Source organism: Camellia sinensis, chromosome 4, assembly GCF_055761805.1.
Source record: "Camellia sinensis isolate YWXY chromosome 4, ASM5576180v1, whole genome shotgun sequence".
In the NCBI taxonomy this organism is placed as follows: Eukaryota; Viridiplantae; Streptophyta; class Magnoliopsida; order Ericales; family Theaceae; genus Camellia; species Camellia sinensis.
The window spans coordinates 192338309-192355470 of NC_138964.1; the positions used below are offsets into that span (position 1 = coordinate 192338309).

Genomic DNA, 17162 nt, shown 5'->3' on the forward strand with positions numbered 1-17162 from the left:
GTCCAAGCCCCACATTGCGAAGGGCTATGGGCTAGTTAATGGTAGAAGCTCTTTGGCTGGTTGATGTATTTGGTGTGCGAACTTCTGGCATTTCTCGCACTTCTTGACATACTTCTCTGAATCTGCTTGCATGTAAGGCCACTAATATCCTTGTGAAATTGCTCTGTAAGCCAATGATCTTCCCCCTTGGTGGCTTCCGCATACACCTTCGTATATCTCGAACAAGAATGCCTCGACCTTGCTAGGATGGACACATTTCAAGTAAGGTTCTGTGAAGGATTTTTTGTACAAGGCCATTGATGGGGAGAACCAAAATCGCTGTGACTTTGTTATGATCTTGTTGGCTTCTTTCTTTTCTTCAGGTAAGATGCCGTCTTTTAAGAACATTATAATGGGATCCATCCATGAGGGGCCTAGTTCGGCGCAACATACCTCAGCTACTTCGGGTTCTTCAATGCTTGGTCAAGGTAGGAAGTCGATCAGTAATGGATGTGGGATGGATGTATCTGCCATCGAGGCGAAGCCTGCTAGTTCGTCTTCTCTGCTATTTTCTTCTCGGCCGATCTGTTCTATCCGTACTATTTCGAATTTCATGATCTCCTTTCTGATTAACTCTTGGTATTTAGCCATCCTCTTATCCTTTGCCTCGTAGTCGCCTGAAATTTGGTTTACTACCAGCTGGGAGTCACTGTAAACCATTAGCTCGGTGGCTTGCATGAAGAGTGCTGATTTTAGGCCTGCTAAGAGTGCTTCATACTCCGCCTCATTGTTTGATGCTGGGAAGCCAAGGTTGACTGCTTGTTCCACTACTAGGCCATCTGGTGAGATGAGGACTATGCCAAGTCCTGCACCATGCCTATTGGATGCTTCATCCACGAAGAGCTTCCACATCTCTCCAACGAATAACTTCCAGCAAGTGGAGGGGTCGGATGATGTCTTGGGGTCGTGAATGTTGCTTTCTTCTAAGTCCCTAGCAGCTGTTGGGGTTTGTTTTTATTATCTGACTAGGAATGACATGGTTTATTTTCTCCTTCTGATCCTTAAGCCTGTATGGTTTGCAATGTGGCGGGGTGTCTTATGTTAGGGGTTGCGCATTTCCTACAGCTCTTTCCGTCCCTATTTCGGTTGTACCAGTCAAGTCAACTGGGCATATGTGATGACTTCCTGGTGAACTCTGCCATAAAGTCTGCCAAAGCTTGGGCTTTTATTGCGGTTCTAGGCTGAAACTTGATATTAAACTGCCCCATTTCAAGATTCGCCCAGAAAAGTTCGCCCTCTCAAACAAAGCTTTTAGGGAAAAAGCTGTTAGGACGATTATAGTGTGGGCGTGGAAGTAATGCGACAGCTTCCTTGAGGCCATCATCAAGGCTAAGGCCAGTTTTTCCAATAGTAAGTACCTGGTTTCTGCGCCCAGCAAGGTCTTGCTAACATAAAAGATGGGCAGGTGTTGGATTCCTTCCGCTCTGACCAACACCGCATTGACCGCGTGCTGTGAAACTGCCAGGTACAAAAAGAGCTCTTCTCCAGGTATTGGAGTTACTAGCAACGGTGGAGAAGACATGTATTCTTTCAGGTCTTTTAGGGCGCGGTCGCATTCTTCATCCCACTCAAACTTTAATACTTGGAAAAATGGTCAATATCTGTCTGACGACTGACTTATGAACCGGTTGAGCGCGGCTGCTAGGCTAGTGAGATGCTGCACCTCTTTGACTGTGTTGGGTCTCTCAAGATCCTGAATTGCTTTGATCTGAGAGGGGTCTGCTTCTATACCTCGGTTGGTCACCGGAAAGCCTAGGAATTTGCCCGATCCTACGCTGAATGCACACTTGGATGCATTTAGGCACAACTTGTTCTTCTTCAGAATCTGGAACATCTCACCTAGGTCCCTGAGATGGTCCTTCTCATCCTTGCTCTTGACCACCATGTCGTCTATGTAAGCCTCCATTGTTCTGCCTAACAATGGCTCAAACATCTTGGTGACCATCTGCTGGAATGTTGCCCCTGCATTCTTTAGGTCAAAGGGCATGACCTTGTAACAATACAATCCTCTAGGCGTTGTAAAGGATGTGACCTCCTGATCTGGTTCATACATAGCGATCTGATGGTAACCTCTGTACGCATCAAGGAAGCTAAGTATTGGATATCCACCATTTCCCGTTCTTCTTTGGCACTACTACGGTATTGGATATCCACCTGGGATAGTGCACTTCTCTGATAGCTCCTGCCTCCAGCAAGTTTCCCACTTCTTCCGCCACTATCTCGGCATTGTGGAGTGCTGATCTGCGAGTGCACTGTATAACTGGTCTGGCAGTTGTGTGGACGTTCAGTTGGTGACAGATGAAGTTTGGATCAATACCAGGCATGTCATACGGTGTCCAAGCAAACACTTTGATGATAGAGGTTAAGAATTCCATGACCTCTATTCTCTCGGTGCTGGATAAAGACGAGCCGAGCAAAAAGAACTTTTCTGGGTCTTTTTCATCTATCCTTATTTGTACCAAGTCTTCCACTGCCTTCTGATTAGCTGCCTTGCCGACATCCGCAAATAATTCATTGTTTTCTAGCTCTTCGACCATCTGTACAAACCCTTTTGCAGCGTGGCTGCCATTTATTGTGATGAAGCACTATTTTGACATAATTTGGTCTCCAAAGACCTCTTCAATTACTCCGGCTTCGTTGGGGAACCGCAATACTTGATGGTAGGTTGACGCTACCGATCGCATGGCATACAACCATGTCCTCCCCAAAATTATATTGTAAATGGAAGGGACTTTCAATACCCAGAATTCCACCTGTTTCGTCATGGTTCCTGCCTTAACTGGGAGGATTATCTTGCCCACTGGCCACTCTAGCATTGAGTTGAATTCGATTAGGGGAGATGTTGCAGGTGCCATGTCTTTGTCCTTCAGTTTCAGTTGTTTGAAGGTTTCGTAATACATTATCTCACATAAGCTTCCTTGGTCAATCAGAATCTGCTTGATGTCGAAATTCTTGACGCGCAGAGTGACAACCAGTGCATCATTGTGAGGGCAGTATATCGTTGCTAAATCTTTGTCTGAAAAAGATATGACATTTGTTGCCTCCGTTCTCTCTTTTTTTACGACAGGTTGTGCACTTAATACCTCACTCAAGTGCTCAGCCTTTTTGATCATTCCCCTGAGCTCACATACCCGCTCAGGTTCGAATACCCCATGTATTACGTTAATTACGCCTTGAGGTAGAGCGTCGACCGGCATCCCGTTTGGGTTGTTGTGGTTCTGGAGAGCTGGTTACATCCTTCATTCTATGTACTGGTCCAGGTGCCCAGCTGCCACTAACTCCTTCAAATGTTGCCTCAACAGCGTTCAATTTTCTGTGTGGTGTCCCTATTCATCATGGAAGGTACACTGGGACCTCTCGTCATAGTCTTTTTATGTTTCTCCCAACTTAGCTGGCCATCGAACGAAAGGTTCGTTGCGTATCTCACTGAGAATTCGGTAGATTGGTTTTTTGAACACTATGGTTATGGCAGTGCAAAATTTTAACTTCTTTTTTTCTGGATCCTCTCTGTGAGCCTGCCTGCCTCGCCCATTCCTGCTTGGTTGTTCTACCGTGTTGACTTTTGCTGAAGTCTTTTTATCTGGTATTGCTGTTGTGCCAAATTTCACTTTAGCACGGGTGCCATCCTCTTCCACGCGAATATGTTGGTGCATTCTCTCCATTAAGGCCTCCATCATGAGGGGTGGCGCCATAGTAATTGAATCCCTCAATTTGTTGCCGACTGGTAGGCCCCGTTTGTATTGTGCAATGGCAAGGTTCGTAGGGCAATCCCCAATCTGGTTGAAGGTTTCCCTGTAGCGACTGTTGTAGGATCTCAACGTCTCCTTGTCACCCATGTCAATGGAGAGTAGTTGATCGATCTCCACTGGCGTTTGGTGTTCGTTTTGAACCTAGTCACGAATGCCTCTACCAATTGTGCCCAGGAGGCGATGCTGCCTTCTGGAAGCCTTTCGAACCAGGTTAGACCTAGGTCGCCACGGCTGGATGGAAACAGGATGCACATTAAAGCCTCGTTTTGCCGGTATACTGCCATAACTTGGCAAAAGTGACTCAAGTGCATGTAGAGGTCTGACTTCCCCTCATAAGTGGTGAATTTGGGCTGGTGGAAGCCTGACGGTAGTGGTGCGTTCTCTATTGTCGGAACGAACGGCGAGCTCTGTAACTTTGCTAATGCTTTGTCTGTTGGTTCGTAAGCAAGGCACGACATTGGCATTCCTATATCGACGCTTCCATGCGTCCGAGGGGCCAACTGCTGAAGGGCTGAAACTCTGCGTGGGTCACGTGCTCTGGTATCCTCCTTCAATTGTGCCATTTCTTCAAGCACAGTTCGTAAGTCAGATGATCTAGGCAACTTCGTGTGCCTAGATGACGTTTGGTGCGTGTGCGAGGGCCGATAGGTGCTTCCCTCAGTATATGAACTCTCAGGTCTCGTTCTCTCAGACCTGGAGTAACGAGTTCTGGAAGTCCTCGATTGAGTGTCGCCCGTTCTAAGGCTCCTACTTTCTGCTTGCGATAGTAGGATATGCCTATCACAATCCTCCGAATGGCGAGGGGGCGTGTTGCCTTTGCGCCCCTCTCCTGTTGCCACCCATTTTCCTTTTATCTAGTGCTTTATTGACTCCATGTCTGCTGTCATCCTTCTTATTATCTCATCCTGCTCCTTTACGCGATCCTTCAGAACTTGAGGGTTCATTCTCCGCCTCTGTCTTTCAGGACTTTGAGAGCGACGGGGGCTGTTAGCCCGCCTCCCTCTTGCATCTCTCCGGGGGTTCTGTCGCTAGGGTTCTAAATCCACCATGGAAGGGATAATAAGCAAACCTTCACGCCTCCCACCCCCCTCCGGGGTTTGCCTATCAAGAGCAGATTGCGGCAAGTCTTTATTGCGCGCCTTTGGTTTCAATTAAAGAGGAAAACTCGATCAAAAGGTTTTGTTCTTTGTGTTCTTCCCACAGATGGCGCCAATTGTACGAGCACGAAATTATGTTCTCATATAATCCTGTTGATCAAGTCTGCGCTCCTCCAAACGTCGTCGCTTTACTCATTGAAAATACAAACGTGAGCTAGCCGTTGGGTGTGTGCCAGATACCTCTCCGATGCCTAAGTCAGCAAAATAGATAAATAGACAAAAGCTCCGTGTATTCGGGAATCAAAGTTGTGTTACCTCTACATAGGTGATGCTGTGAGCTTTTATAAGTTTCGCATAGCACAATCTTAGTAGGACTCTTATTCCTCCACGTAGAGTCCTCCTAGGAATCATACTCCTGAAAGATAATGCTTATCCTTTCACACCACCCTCACTGCATAAACCAAGCGAGATGGTTCTAGCTTGGTGGTATGATCGAATGACCGCGCTAATATTGTCATGCTCAAGTGGCAGGTTAGACCGAGCTCTGCATAGCTCGGGTCTTCATTTCACCGCTTGTACCTCAGTTTGGCATATTCCAACCGAGTTATTTACTTAAGACTGATCGAACCATGCCCAATGACGACCTTAGCTCGGCGCTACTATACGCGATGTTTAGCTCGGTCCAACTTCGCCTGTGTCCAACTTGTTAGCTCTAAGATCGGGCTATGTCAACCCTTGACCCCGACCCATTTGTACGGCCCAACTTACAAAGAAGACCCTTCCTTAGCTTGGCCCAATTTGTTCACAAATTACCCTCTCAGGTAGTACGTAGTAATGGTAGAAAATAGAAGATGTATGCGATGTTGAATGTGGCTTTTGTTGTGTGTTAGCCCAAAAAGGTAATTTCATTGTGATACAAAAGGACAATATTTTAATTTTACAAAGCTCTTTGTTTCATTAACTTTGCTATTATTTTAGGGCATTATTCTAATTGTATCAAAATAATAGTACTAATTATATATTTTTTCTAAACTATAGGGAGGTCAGTATAAATTACACAATCTATTTCTTTTTAAACACGAAAAAAAAAAAACCATAAAAAGCAGCAAAAACGGCAGAGAAGAAGGAAATTACATAGGGTTTGGAAGAAGATCGAGGAAGCGAGGCTAAGCACCGCGAGGAACCAGAGCAGAGAAACAAGAAGAAGAGGAAAGGAAAAGGAAAAGGAAATGGCATCTGAAGAAGGAGTCAAACAGAAATTGCAAGAATTGCAGAAACAGCTCGCGAAGAAACAAATGTTCGAGGACACTGTCTCCTCCATCAAATCTCTCCTTCTCCAAATCTACCCTTCCGCTTCTCCTTCTCTCCGCAAATTGGTCCGTACCTTCTCGATTTCACTTTTCTGTAATTGTTTTTTTGATGGAGATCGGTTTGTTTAGCTTCAATTGTAGACTATCTTTATCTGGATTGATTGATATGATTTTGTTTTTGACACATTAATTTCTGATTTCTCATATTTTTAAGCTGCATGTTTATTAGAAATTCAAAAGAAGACCATGTCAATTGAATGTAAAAAGAAAGTTTATAAAATCCAGATAAATATATATATATGTGTATATATATATATATCATATGTGTATATATATATATATATATATATATATATATATAATTAAGGGTAAATTGGACTAGGGTAAAATTAACCCGTACCTTTGGCATAAGTACATTAGGCCTCTTAAGATTTTAATCTGCATAATCCTTAATCCCTTTTCATCAGGAATTGTTGATCATACGATTTTATTGTCACCTCTGAAGTATATATATTTTATTTTAATTATTTTTATATCTGGCATTAGTTTCAGTATTTTTAACCTACCTTACTATTACTATGGATAGGGAGGTAATTATAATTATGATAAAATAATGAGGCTTGGCGAGTTTTTTCACAGCTGAAGGAGATGAGTGTAATTTACCCTTGTGTTACTTATTTTTGTTAGAATTTCTTAACTGGCAAGTAAGTTTATGAAAGTGTTTTCTTTTTGCATTTCAGTGAACCAATAATAATATAATTGTGTTCAAATTTTCTTCTCTCTTCTTGTTGTTTTGAGTATTTTTATTTTTATTTTTGAAGAGTGAATAATTAGACAAGGATAGGATTAGGATCCCCACTTCGCTCCATTTCAAGTTTTACATGTTTACATTTGAGTGAAAATTTGGTTGGCTCCGTTTGTTTCCAGAGATAGAATGGATGGGATTGATAGTGAGGAGATTAATAGTGAGGGGATTGTTAGTGAGGGTCGTTTGTTTTCAGAGATAGAATGGAGGGGATTGATAGTGAGGGGATTAATAGTGAGGGGATTGTTAGTGAGGGGATTGATAGTGAGGGGATTGTTAGTGAGGGGATTGATAGTGAGGGGATTAATAGTGAGGAATTGTTAAATTATTTTTATATAAAATAATAAAACAAATAAAAAAATTAAACATTAATATTTTTAAAAAAATTCTCAATATAAAAAAAATAAATTTTTTTTTAATCCCCTCACTATTTTTCTAATACCATCTCTACCTCCTCACTATGAATCCCCTCCCCAAGGGTATTAGTAATACCAAGGTATTAGTAATACCCTCCCCATCTCTCAAAACAAACAAGGTATTAGTTAGTCCCAAGGTATTAGTAGTCCCAAGACTATCTCTCAAAACAAACACCCCATATATTAGTCCCAAGGTATTAATAATCCTAATCCCCTTGTTATAACTAGGGCTGAGCAAGGAATCCGTGAAATCCGTAATCCGATCCAGTTCAGTCCAATCCGATAGGTTTGGATTAGTTTTTTGAATCCGCGGTTCGGTTCCGGATTGAAGAATTAAAAATCCGTAGTCCACGGATTGGTTCCGGATTGAACCCCGCGGTTCCGAATTGGAACCGATCCGGACCGTATACAAATAGTCTATATTTTTATTGTATATCCTCCCCCATAGTATCTTCTTTTATTCTATATAAAATCTAAACTCAAACCTAAAACCGTATAATATCTTATTTTATTACTTTTGTTTGTATTTTCTTATGGTTGTTTAAATTCAAGAACAATATGTCACTATTATAGAAAAACATGTTGCTATTATGGAAATGATATAGCGCTATATTTATATTTTTATGAAATTAAAGTGTTATATATATATATATTTTTGTTATTTAATTATGTGAATCCGTGGTCCTAAACCGATTCAATCCGTATTTAAATGGATTGGTTCGGATTGGTTCCATGATTTAAACGGATTGGATTGGTTTTAATTTTTCAGGAACCGTAGATAACGGATTGGTCCTGGTTTTACCCCAATCCGGTCCAATCCGGACCATGCTCAACCCTAGTTATAACCCCAAACAAACGGGGCCCAAGGGTATTAGTAATACCAAGATATTAGTAGTACCCTCCCCATCTCTCAAAACAAACAAGGTATTAGTAATACCAAGGTATTAGTTAGTCCCAAGGTATTAGTAGTCCCAAGGCTATCTCTCAAAACAAACACCCCATATATTAGTCCCAAGGTATTAATAATCCTAATCCCCTTGTTATAACCCCAAACAAACGGGGTCCAAGGGTATTAGTAATACCAAGGTATTAGTAGTACCCTCCCCATCTCTCAAAACAAATAAGGTATTAGTAATACCAAGGTATTAGTTAGTCCCAAGGTATTAGTAGTCCCAAGGCTATCTCTCAAAACAAACACCTCCAAGGTATTAATAATCCTAATCCCCTTGTTATAACCCTTGTTAAGGAATACTCCAATCTTCTTTCTCTCTCTCTTTCTCTCTCATCAAATCTTTTTGAAAATTCCAAACTTATCCTGAAAACCTGTTTGAACCATTTTTATGAAAGAAAATATCTCCAATCCCGACTCTTTTCCAAATTTCATAAAATTTGAGTAAAAATATGACTATTGAAAATTTGGTTTAACCTTGATTTGGTGAAAATTTTGCCTTTCTCTTGATTTAATACAATTTTGATGAAATGATTAAAGCTCACTATTAGCTCTTTATTCACCAAAATTGAATTTGAAAAGAATTGGTGAAAGGATTGAGATGCTCTTAGTAGTGGGAACTCTTGTATGTTGATCAAACCGTCCTAATTTTGCAGTTCTTCTCTGTTGTGTGCCGGGTTGCAACTATTCTGAAAGCAAGATACACTGCGCCAGGATTCTGGATTGCTGGGCTGGGACTTTTCACTGAAGCTGAAAGACTAGCATCCGAGTCCTCTGAAAGGGAACATTTGCGGAGTTGCATTGCTCAAGCCCATGAACATCTGCGTGAAGTAGATAATGAATCCGAAGTTCCAGAGTCTGCACGAAATCCCAGCCAAAGTCAGTCAGCATTTCTTTCAAACAATTCTCAGTACTTTGAGCCTTAAATTATTGTACTCTATATATTAAAGCTTTCAGAGTTTGGCAGCAACAAGTTTATCAATGTTTTTTCTTATGTATTGATTCAGGATTCCTTTTTGAGGGGCATCTAACCGTGGATCCCGAGCCTCCACAGCCTCGATGGTTGGCACAGTCAAACCTCTTGACAACTGTTGCTACTCTGATGGCGGCTGAACCTTCTCAAGGACAAACCGAAGATAATAACACGTCAGAAAGTGCGGCCAATTTAATTCAAGAGCTTATAGATAACTTGGATGATGCTTTGCCACTGGTATTATTTACCTTCATCTTTTTGGTTATGACAAATCATGTGCAGGCCAGTTCCTCTTTAATATTTCTAAAAAATATAAAAAACAACAATTAAAATGCATATTTATTTTACCATCTTAGATCAATTATCTGAGTATGGTTCAGGTTCTCCACTCAAAAATTGATATAAAAGAAAAACAATAGGAAAGAAAGCAAAATTTGCTTTCATTGGCATCTGCAACTACAAAGGTATAAATTTGAGTTGGTTGTTGAACAGTGGTCCACTCGCTGGTTGTGTATTAGTATTTTACTTTTAAAGAGAGAATATGTTAAGGGTCATGTTAAGGTCAATCAGAGTAAACACCAATCATATTGTTGTCTATTTGTTTCACGAGAGAATATGTTAACGGTCGTGTTAAGGTCAATTAGAGTTAACACCAATCATATTGTTGTCTATTTGTTTCAAGATTCTGGAGAACGATTCAGTAGCCCCGAGAGCACCACCTGCCAGTAAAGAAGTGGTGGCAAAGCTTCCAATCATCACTATTACAGAAGAAATCTTGGCCAAGCTAGGACCAGATGCAGAGTGTGCCATTTGCAAGGAGAACTTGATTGCAAATGACAAGATGCAAGAGTTGCCTTGCAAACACAAATTTCACCCCCCATGCCTTAAGCCATGGCTGGTAATGTATCAAAACTTGTTAATGTGTTAATTAGAGTAATTGTATAACATTATAACATCTTTACTCTATTTCTTATAAATGTAATGGTTTCTATTTTTTCTTAGGCCGTGACATAAATCAAATTAGTAGTCATATATATTTTTCCCTTCTAATTAATGTGTTATACTTTTGTCAGGATGAACACAATTCGTGTCCTATCTGTCGGCATGAACTGCAAACTGATGACCATAAGTATGAAAGTTGGAAGGAGCGGGAGAAGGAGGCTGAAGAAGAGAGGAAAGGGGCTGCAAATGCCGTTCGTGGGGGTGAACATATGTATGTTTAGGTGAAATAACATGTTTAATTGTCTTGCATTCAGTCAGTAATGTACGATGATTTTCATAGCATGGTGGGCTTACCTGTTGAAATTCTAGTTCTACTCTCTGTTTTATATTCATTACTTCCTCTTTAATAAATTGCTGAAAAAAGAATCAATGCTTAAATTCTAGTCCTCTTGTCTTGGTTTTAGACCTAATTTGAGTTTGATGTTTTCTTGAAAAGATTCAGTGCAACGATATATTTGATTGGGAAGTCCATTGGGGTGTTGTATAATCATAAAGTTCTTGTTAAGTTGCAAGGAAAGATGATGAAAAAAGTACAGAAAAAAGAAAAATGGTAAATCTAGAATATTACATAGAGCACGTTTAGGACATTATGGAATGAAGTTTTGGAATATTTTCAAGGTTTCATTTGTGTATATTTTATTTTAGTATGCTTCTTGACAGATTTATGTCATTGTACTAGTGAATGTGTTTTCAAGTGAAGCTAATCTTCTATTTCATTTGATTTTCCTGTCCTTGGTAAATGTATGTTTTTTTTCTTCTTTTCATTCAGTCTTTTCCATTTTATTTTTATTTGTTATTGCATTGTTCTTATATGTTCATTCTTATATTTTTGGCTGGTGTACATTTGTATGTTTACAAAATCGGCACAAACTTTGTATTTTTCGTTCTTAATTTTACTCTATGCTTGAATAATGAATTTGGATACCTTTTCAAATTCCTACTTAAATTCATAACTCAATATAATTTTAAAGATTGAACTTTATAGTGGGAAATGGTTTTTAAAGCGCATGCATTTGACTTGGGCAGGATATGTTGTTGACCTAGCAAAAGAGAAAGGTTGAAGCAAAACTCCAATTTTAGAAAATTTGAATGTGACAAATAATCATAGCATATTCTAACTCGTCGGTCTCACCGTCCTCTATGTTAGAAAGAGTAGTCTTTTTCAAGTTATTCAGCCTGGATTGTTTTTTTAGTTATTTTAATTTGAAAGTTAAAAAATTTTATTTGAGATAAGTTTTTTTATTTTTGTGAAAGAAAAAATGTAATGATTATTGTTTGGATGTGATGTCTTGTTTTATTGATTTTTTAATTTATTTTGTCTTTTTGTGATTATTTTAATCTAGACTTTTTATGCCAAACGAAGTCTCGAAATCAGAGAGTATGAAACTAAAATAGTATAATAGTATTATGAAAGAGAATAACAAGAGAGAAAGAGATGAGGAAATTGGCCATTGCGTAAGACATTGAATGCGAAAGTGTAATGGTATAAGAGAAGAATTTTTCTATAATCTCATACCATAAAATATACAAAACGTTTCTTAATCCAATATTCTTACATTTCATTACTTCATTCAGATACCTGCACCTTATTACAAGTCGAGATGGTGCATAAACAATATGGCCCCATTTGTTTGGGGTTATAGGAAGGAGATTGGAACTACTAATACATTGGTATTGCTAATATCTTATTTGTTTTGAGAGATGGCCTTGGGACTACTAATACTTTAGTATTACTAATACCCTTGGAAGGGGGATTCATAGTGAGGATGTAAAGTTGGTATTAGAAAAATAGTGAGGGGATTAGAATTTTTTTATTTTTTATATATTGGGAATTTTTTTTAAAATATTAATGTTTAATTTTTATATTTTTTTATTTGTTTTATTATTTTATATAAAAATAATTTAACAATTTCTCACTATTAATCCCTTCACTATCAATCCCCTCACTATTAATCCCTTCCATTCTATCTCTGAAAACAAACGGGGCCTATAAGTGTAGTGTAACATGTTTACTTTTATTTTATTTTTTTTTATTTTAAAATATTATTTTTCATAAAAAAATATTTTAATACATCTCTACAGTTGGTATTTTCTCAAACAAATGATATCTATCAAATAAGATTTATATTCACATGGAAGGCGGGCGATTTATAAGAGAAAACTAGATGAATGGACAAATTAACAGTTAAAGGTTAACTTTTTTGTGTATACAAGAAAAAGTCACATATTTAAAACACATCATTTTAAGTATGCAATTTTTTTTTTTTTTTTGTATTTTTTTGTAATTTAATTTACAACCTTTTAAGTTTTTTATCAATTTGATTCTCAAACCAATAAATATGATGTCAAATAAGAGCAAGGATCCTTTAGAGTTTTTTTTTTTTCTTAAAATTTTCTAGAGTGGTGCATTATGTAGTTGAGATTTAATGACAAGTCACATCAATTTTTCAGCATTAAATCTCAACCACACAATACACCGCTTTAGAAAACTTTAAAGGATCCTTGGTGGTCAAATAATCCCCAATCCTCATACTATCCAACTTAAGAAAGCAAAGCGTCCAATTATACACATGGTTGTTAAAAGATTTATTTTGTTGCATTTTGATCAATTCATTGGTCCCACACTTGTATAAGAGAGTTTCCTGTGCAACTATAATATTTATTTATTTTATTTTATGTTTTTGCATTGTATCACACATTATCAAAACAGTCATGTTGCGAACAAATGAGTTTCTAAGACATATTTCATTAACGAAAAGAAAAAAATGACTTGTATGCAATCTTATTTACCAAAACTAGGCCACCCAAAAATAGTTTTGACACAAAAAACTTAGGACGCTTGGTAAACCATTAAGCCTCTGCCCCTGAGAACTACCATTACAACCCTTTTTTTTCTCTTTTACTATTTATATATATAACTGTATATACACCATCTTCTCCAACCTTTTGATTCTTTAATCACCCTTCCCTCTGTTTCTCTTTTTTCTTTTTCTTTTTTCCAAAAATCAAATCACTTTCGGTTTTCTTAGAACCTGGTTTTTCTCTTTATTCTTTCTTCATTTCCATTACAAGCAAAGCAAAGAGTTTCTCTTCCAAGTTCATTTCAGCCAACAAAAACCTTTCCATACATGAGAGAACACAACCATGAAAAGCTCAAGAAGAGGCAGCAAAATCGCAGAAACCAACAGTTCTCACCGCCCAAAATATGGCAAAATGTCACAACAACAGCAGTCCGATCCAAACGACCCCGCGGACGAATCGTTTCGATTCAGCAATGCCGACACTAGCCCTCCTAACACTTCTCCACCAAACCCAACTTCCTGGGACGAATCCTCCCCGTTATCGAAATCTCCGTGGTCCTCTCACGCCGCTGAAATCGACGATACGTATTCATACACAGGCCTAATGGGTTCTCTTGTCCGTGAAGAAGGGCATATATACTCGCTTGCCACCTCTGGAGACTTGTTATACACTGGTTCTGATAGCAAGAACATCCGGGTATGGAAGAATCAGAAAGAGTTTTCTGGGTTCAAATCAAATAGTGGGTTAGTTAAAGCCATTGTAATTGCAAATGAAATAATCTTCACGGGTCATCAAGACGGGAAGATTCGATTATGGAAAGTGTCTGCGAAGAATCCAACAATTCACAAACGAATCGGGACTTTACCGACGTTGAAAGCATATATAAAGAGCTCGATCAATCCGAGCAATTATGTTGAGGTGAGAAGGAATCGAAATGCGGTTTGGATCAAACATTTCGATGCGATATCATGTCTTAGTTTGAGCGAAGACAAATCATTGTTATACTCTGCTTCTTGGGATAAAACAATGAAGGTTTGGAGAGTATCGAATTCGAAATGCTTGGAATCGATTCATGTTCACGATGACGCGGTGAATGCGGTGGTTGCCGGATTTGATGGTTTGGTGTTCACGGGCTCCGCCGATGGGAGTGTAAAGATATGGCGGCGAGAGATGCAGGGGAAGGGTACCAAACACTTTTTTTCACAGATTTTGTTAAAGCAAGACTGCGCCGTGACGGCGTTGGCGGTGAATAGATTGGTGGAGATGCTTTACTGTGGATCGTCCGATGGGGTTGTGTATTTTTGGGAGAGGGAGCAGTTGGGTTCCCACGGCTGCGTTCTCAGGGGGCATAAGTTGGCGGTGTTGTGTTTGGCGGCGACGGGGAATTTGGTGTTTAGTGGGTCAGCGGATACCAAGATATGCGTGTGGCGGAGAGAGGCGTCGGCGGAAGGTGTTGGAGAGCATGTGTGTTTGTCGGTGTTGACAGGGCATACCGGGCCGGTCAAATGTTTGGCGGTGGAGGAGGATAGGGAAGCCAAGGGAGGGGATGATGCTTGGATCGTTTATAGTGGGAGTCTCGATAAGTCGGTCAAGATTTGGAGAGTGTCATCGCAGATGAATGCGATAGCAATGGTTCAAAGTCCGACAACTCCAAGGAGTTTGGCCACGGCGGCGGGTTTGGGCCCATTCTCATGAATCTCGTCACCATTTTATACCTCAAAAGTTTTGTTTGAATTTCGAATTTACGTAAGAATTTATGAAGGAAAAAAAAGAAAAAGGTTTACAGATTTTGATTTTTGAAAATTTTCAAAATTAAACTAAAGCACCTTTCTTTTTCTTTTTTTTGTGTGTTTATTTCCATTAAACTAATTTCTAATTTTTTAAAAAAAAAAATTCAAAAAATAAATTTTGAAAAACTTTGTTAGAGCATCTGTAATGGTTTGTCATTGGAGCTACTATAGCTATAATTTGACAGTCGAGAAGAAAAGTAATGCTCCAATGGTCACATATGACAGCTATCAAATTTGACAAATACCAAGCGTGTGTCAAATTTGACATAAGTTTTGGCAGCTATCATATATGCGAACAGCTCTCAAAACCTCCCTTCCTTCCTCCCCCTCCCCCTCCCCCTCCCCCTCTTAGAAAAACAGATAAATTTTGCAAAATTATCATTTTCGCAGAACCAAACAAATAAACTAGTGTGTTCAGACAACTGATTGTCCGAACACACCAGTTTCTGTGTTTGGTTATGTCAAAATAGCATCTTACCATTGGACATTGCTATAATTCTGTCATTTTTTATTATTCATTGTCAAATTATAACAATAACAATACTATTATAACATTTGTTATTAGAGATGTTCTAACTTTTCCTTTCCTTCTTTTTTCCCCCTTCAAAGATACTTGACTCAATTCTATGGTTCAAACAATCGTTTAGAAGTGGTAATGCTAAGATTGTGTTTGATATTGGATTTGATAAGAGACTTGTATAGAGAATAGAAATTGAAAGAAGTGCAAATGAAATTGAGGTTAATCTTTTTGTTATTATTATTATTATTATTTCTTACGTGAATAAAAAATGCTATACTCAGAAAACAAAGCTTTAAAATTATTTATAATTCAAATATATGGTATAAATTTAAATGTAGTGTGATATGTGTTACATGCAAAATGAATCTATTTAGATATATACTTAACATTGTTGTATTTAATTAGTGGATTACATGAAACACACAAAATGAGAGTTGTTATATATTAAGTGTACAAGCACGAAATAATGTTCTCGTATAATCCTGTTGACCAAGTCTGCGTTCCTACAAACGTCGTCGCTTTACTCCCTGAAAACACAAACGTGAGCTAGCCGGCAGGTGTGTGCCGGATACCTCTCCGATGCCTAAGTCAACAAAATAGACAAATATACAAAAGCTCTGTGTATTCGAGAATCAAAGTTGTGTTACCTCTCCATAGGTGAAGTTGTGAGCTCTTATAGGTTCCGCATAGCACAATCCTAGTAGGACTCTTATTCCTCCATGTAGAGTCCTCCTAAGAATCACACTTCAGAAAGATAAAGCTTATCCTTCAACACCCCCTCACTGCTTAAACCAAGTGAGATGGTTTTACCTCGGTAGTATGGCAAAACGACCGAGCTAACAATACTTCTTTGTCATACTCAAACCAGTGCCTTCACATGCAACTCATAGCTCGGCCCTTGTTCACCAATACCTCGGTCATGTTCGTTAAAGACCGAGCTAAATACAGCAAGCTCTGACCGCGCTAACCATAGCAAGCCATAATACCTCGGTCCAAAACACTGGGCCGAGCTAATTACCAGTTCGATCGGGGTGACTGAGCTAACTGCAAGGCTCTTTTGGGACCGAGCTAACTACAAGCCCCTTTTACTCAGCCCTTCTTACTGTGGTCCACAGAACGACCCATTACCCAGCTCGGCCCAATTTACTTATAAATTACCCTCTCAATTGTCCCTTAATTCCATCTGCGCAGCATGATTGGGATTACCCGTTACAGGCCGAGCTAAAAACTTTAGCCTTTAAACCGAGCTAAATTCACACCGGGCTACTAATCTGTCTGGTCAAAACGTCTCTTCAGTCGCTGTAACTGAATCGCTTTCCATTCCATGGATACGTGGCAGACTCTCATTGGCCCAGCGTAGCTGTCGCGCCGTCTTCGTACTTCGAAAAATTTGAACAGTCCCGCCTTTTCTCTTTTACACAAAACTAAACCCCTCGCCTTGAACCAATCACTTCTACTATTCATCTTATTCTCTCTCTCTCTCTGAGCCTTCATTTTTCAAAACACAGTGCCTACAAAACTCTCCCTCGCGACTTCGATCTTCATCAACTCGTCTTCACACTTGTAAGTAACTCAATCCTATTTCGTCTTTGTTTATATAGTTTCTGAAGTATGTAGCATAATACTCGTACACTTTTCAAAATACATATACCATTTTTGCTTCCATTTTTCTGGGAAAAACCAGGTACTAGAACCACTGTACTTACGAAT

At 39.1% G+C, this 17162-nt stretch overlaps 1 protein-coding gene and 1 pseudogene across 2 annotated transcripts; both read left to right on the forward strand.

The window, feature by feature from the left end:
- The first annotated feature begins 5930 nt into the window (after positions 1-5930).
- AIP2 (RING/U-box superfamily protein) lies at positions 5931-10723 on the forward strand. The gene is made up of 5 exons (XM_028216576.2): positions 5931-6261; positions 9022-9244; positions 9373-9575; positions 10021-10236; positions 10412-10723. Exons 1-5 carry the CDS (start codon positions 6115-6117, stop codon positions 10559-10561), a joined length of 939 nt encoding a protein of 312 aa, XP_028072377.2. The 5' UTR covers positions 5931-6114; the 3' UTR covers positions 10562-10723.
- Positions 10724-13187: 2464 nt separating this feature from the next.
- On the forward strand, positions 13188-15683 carry LOC114274622 (protein JINGUBANG pseudogene; annotated as a pseudogene). Its single transcript, XR_014365804.1, has one exon. The product of XR_014365804.1 is annotated as a protein JINGUBANG pseudogene (transcript).
- The last annotated feature ends 1479 nt before the right edge of the window (positions 15684-17162 follow it).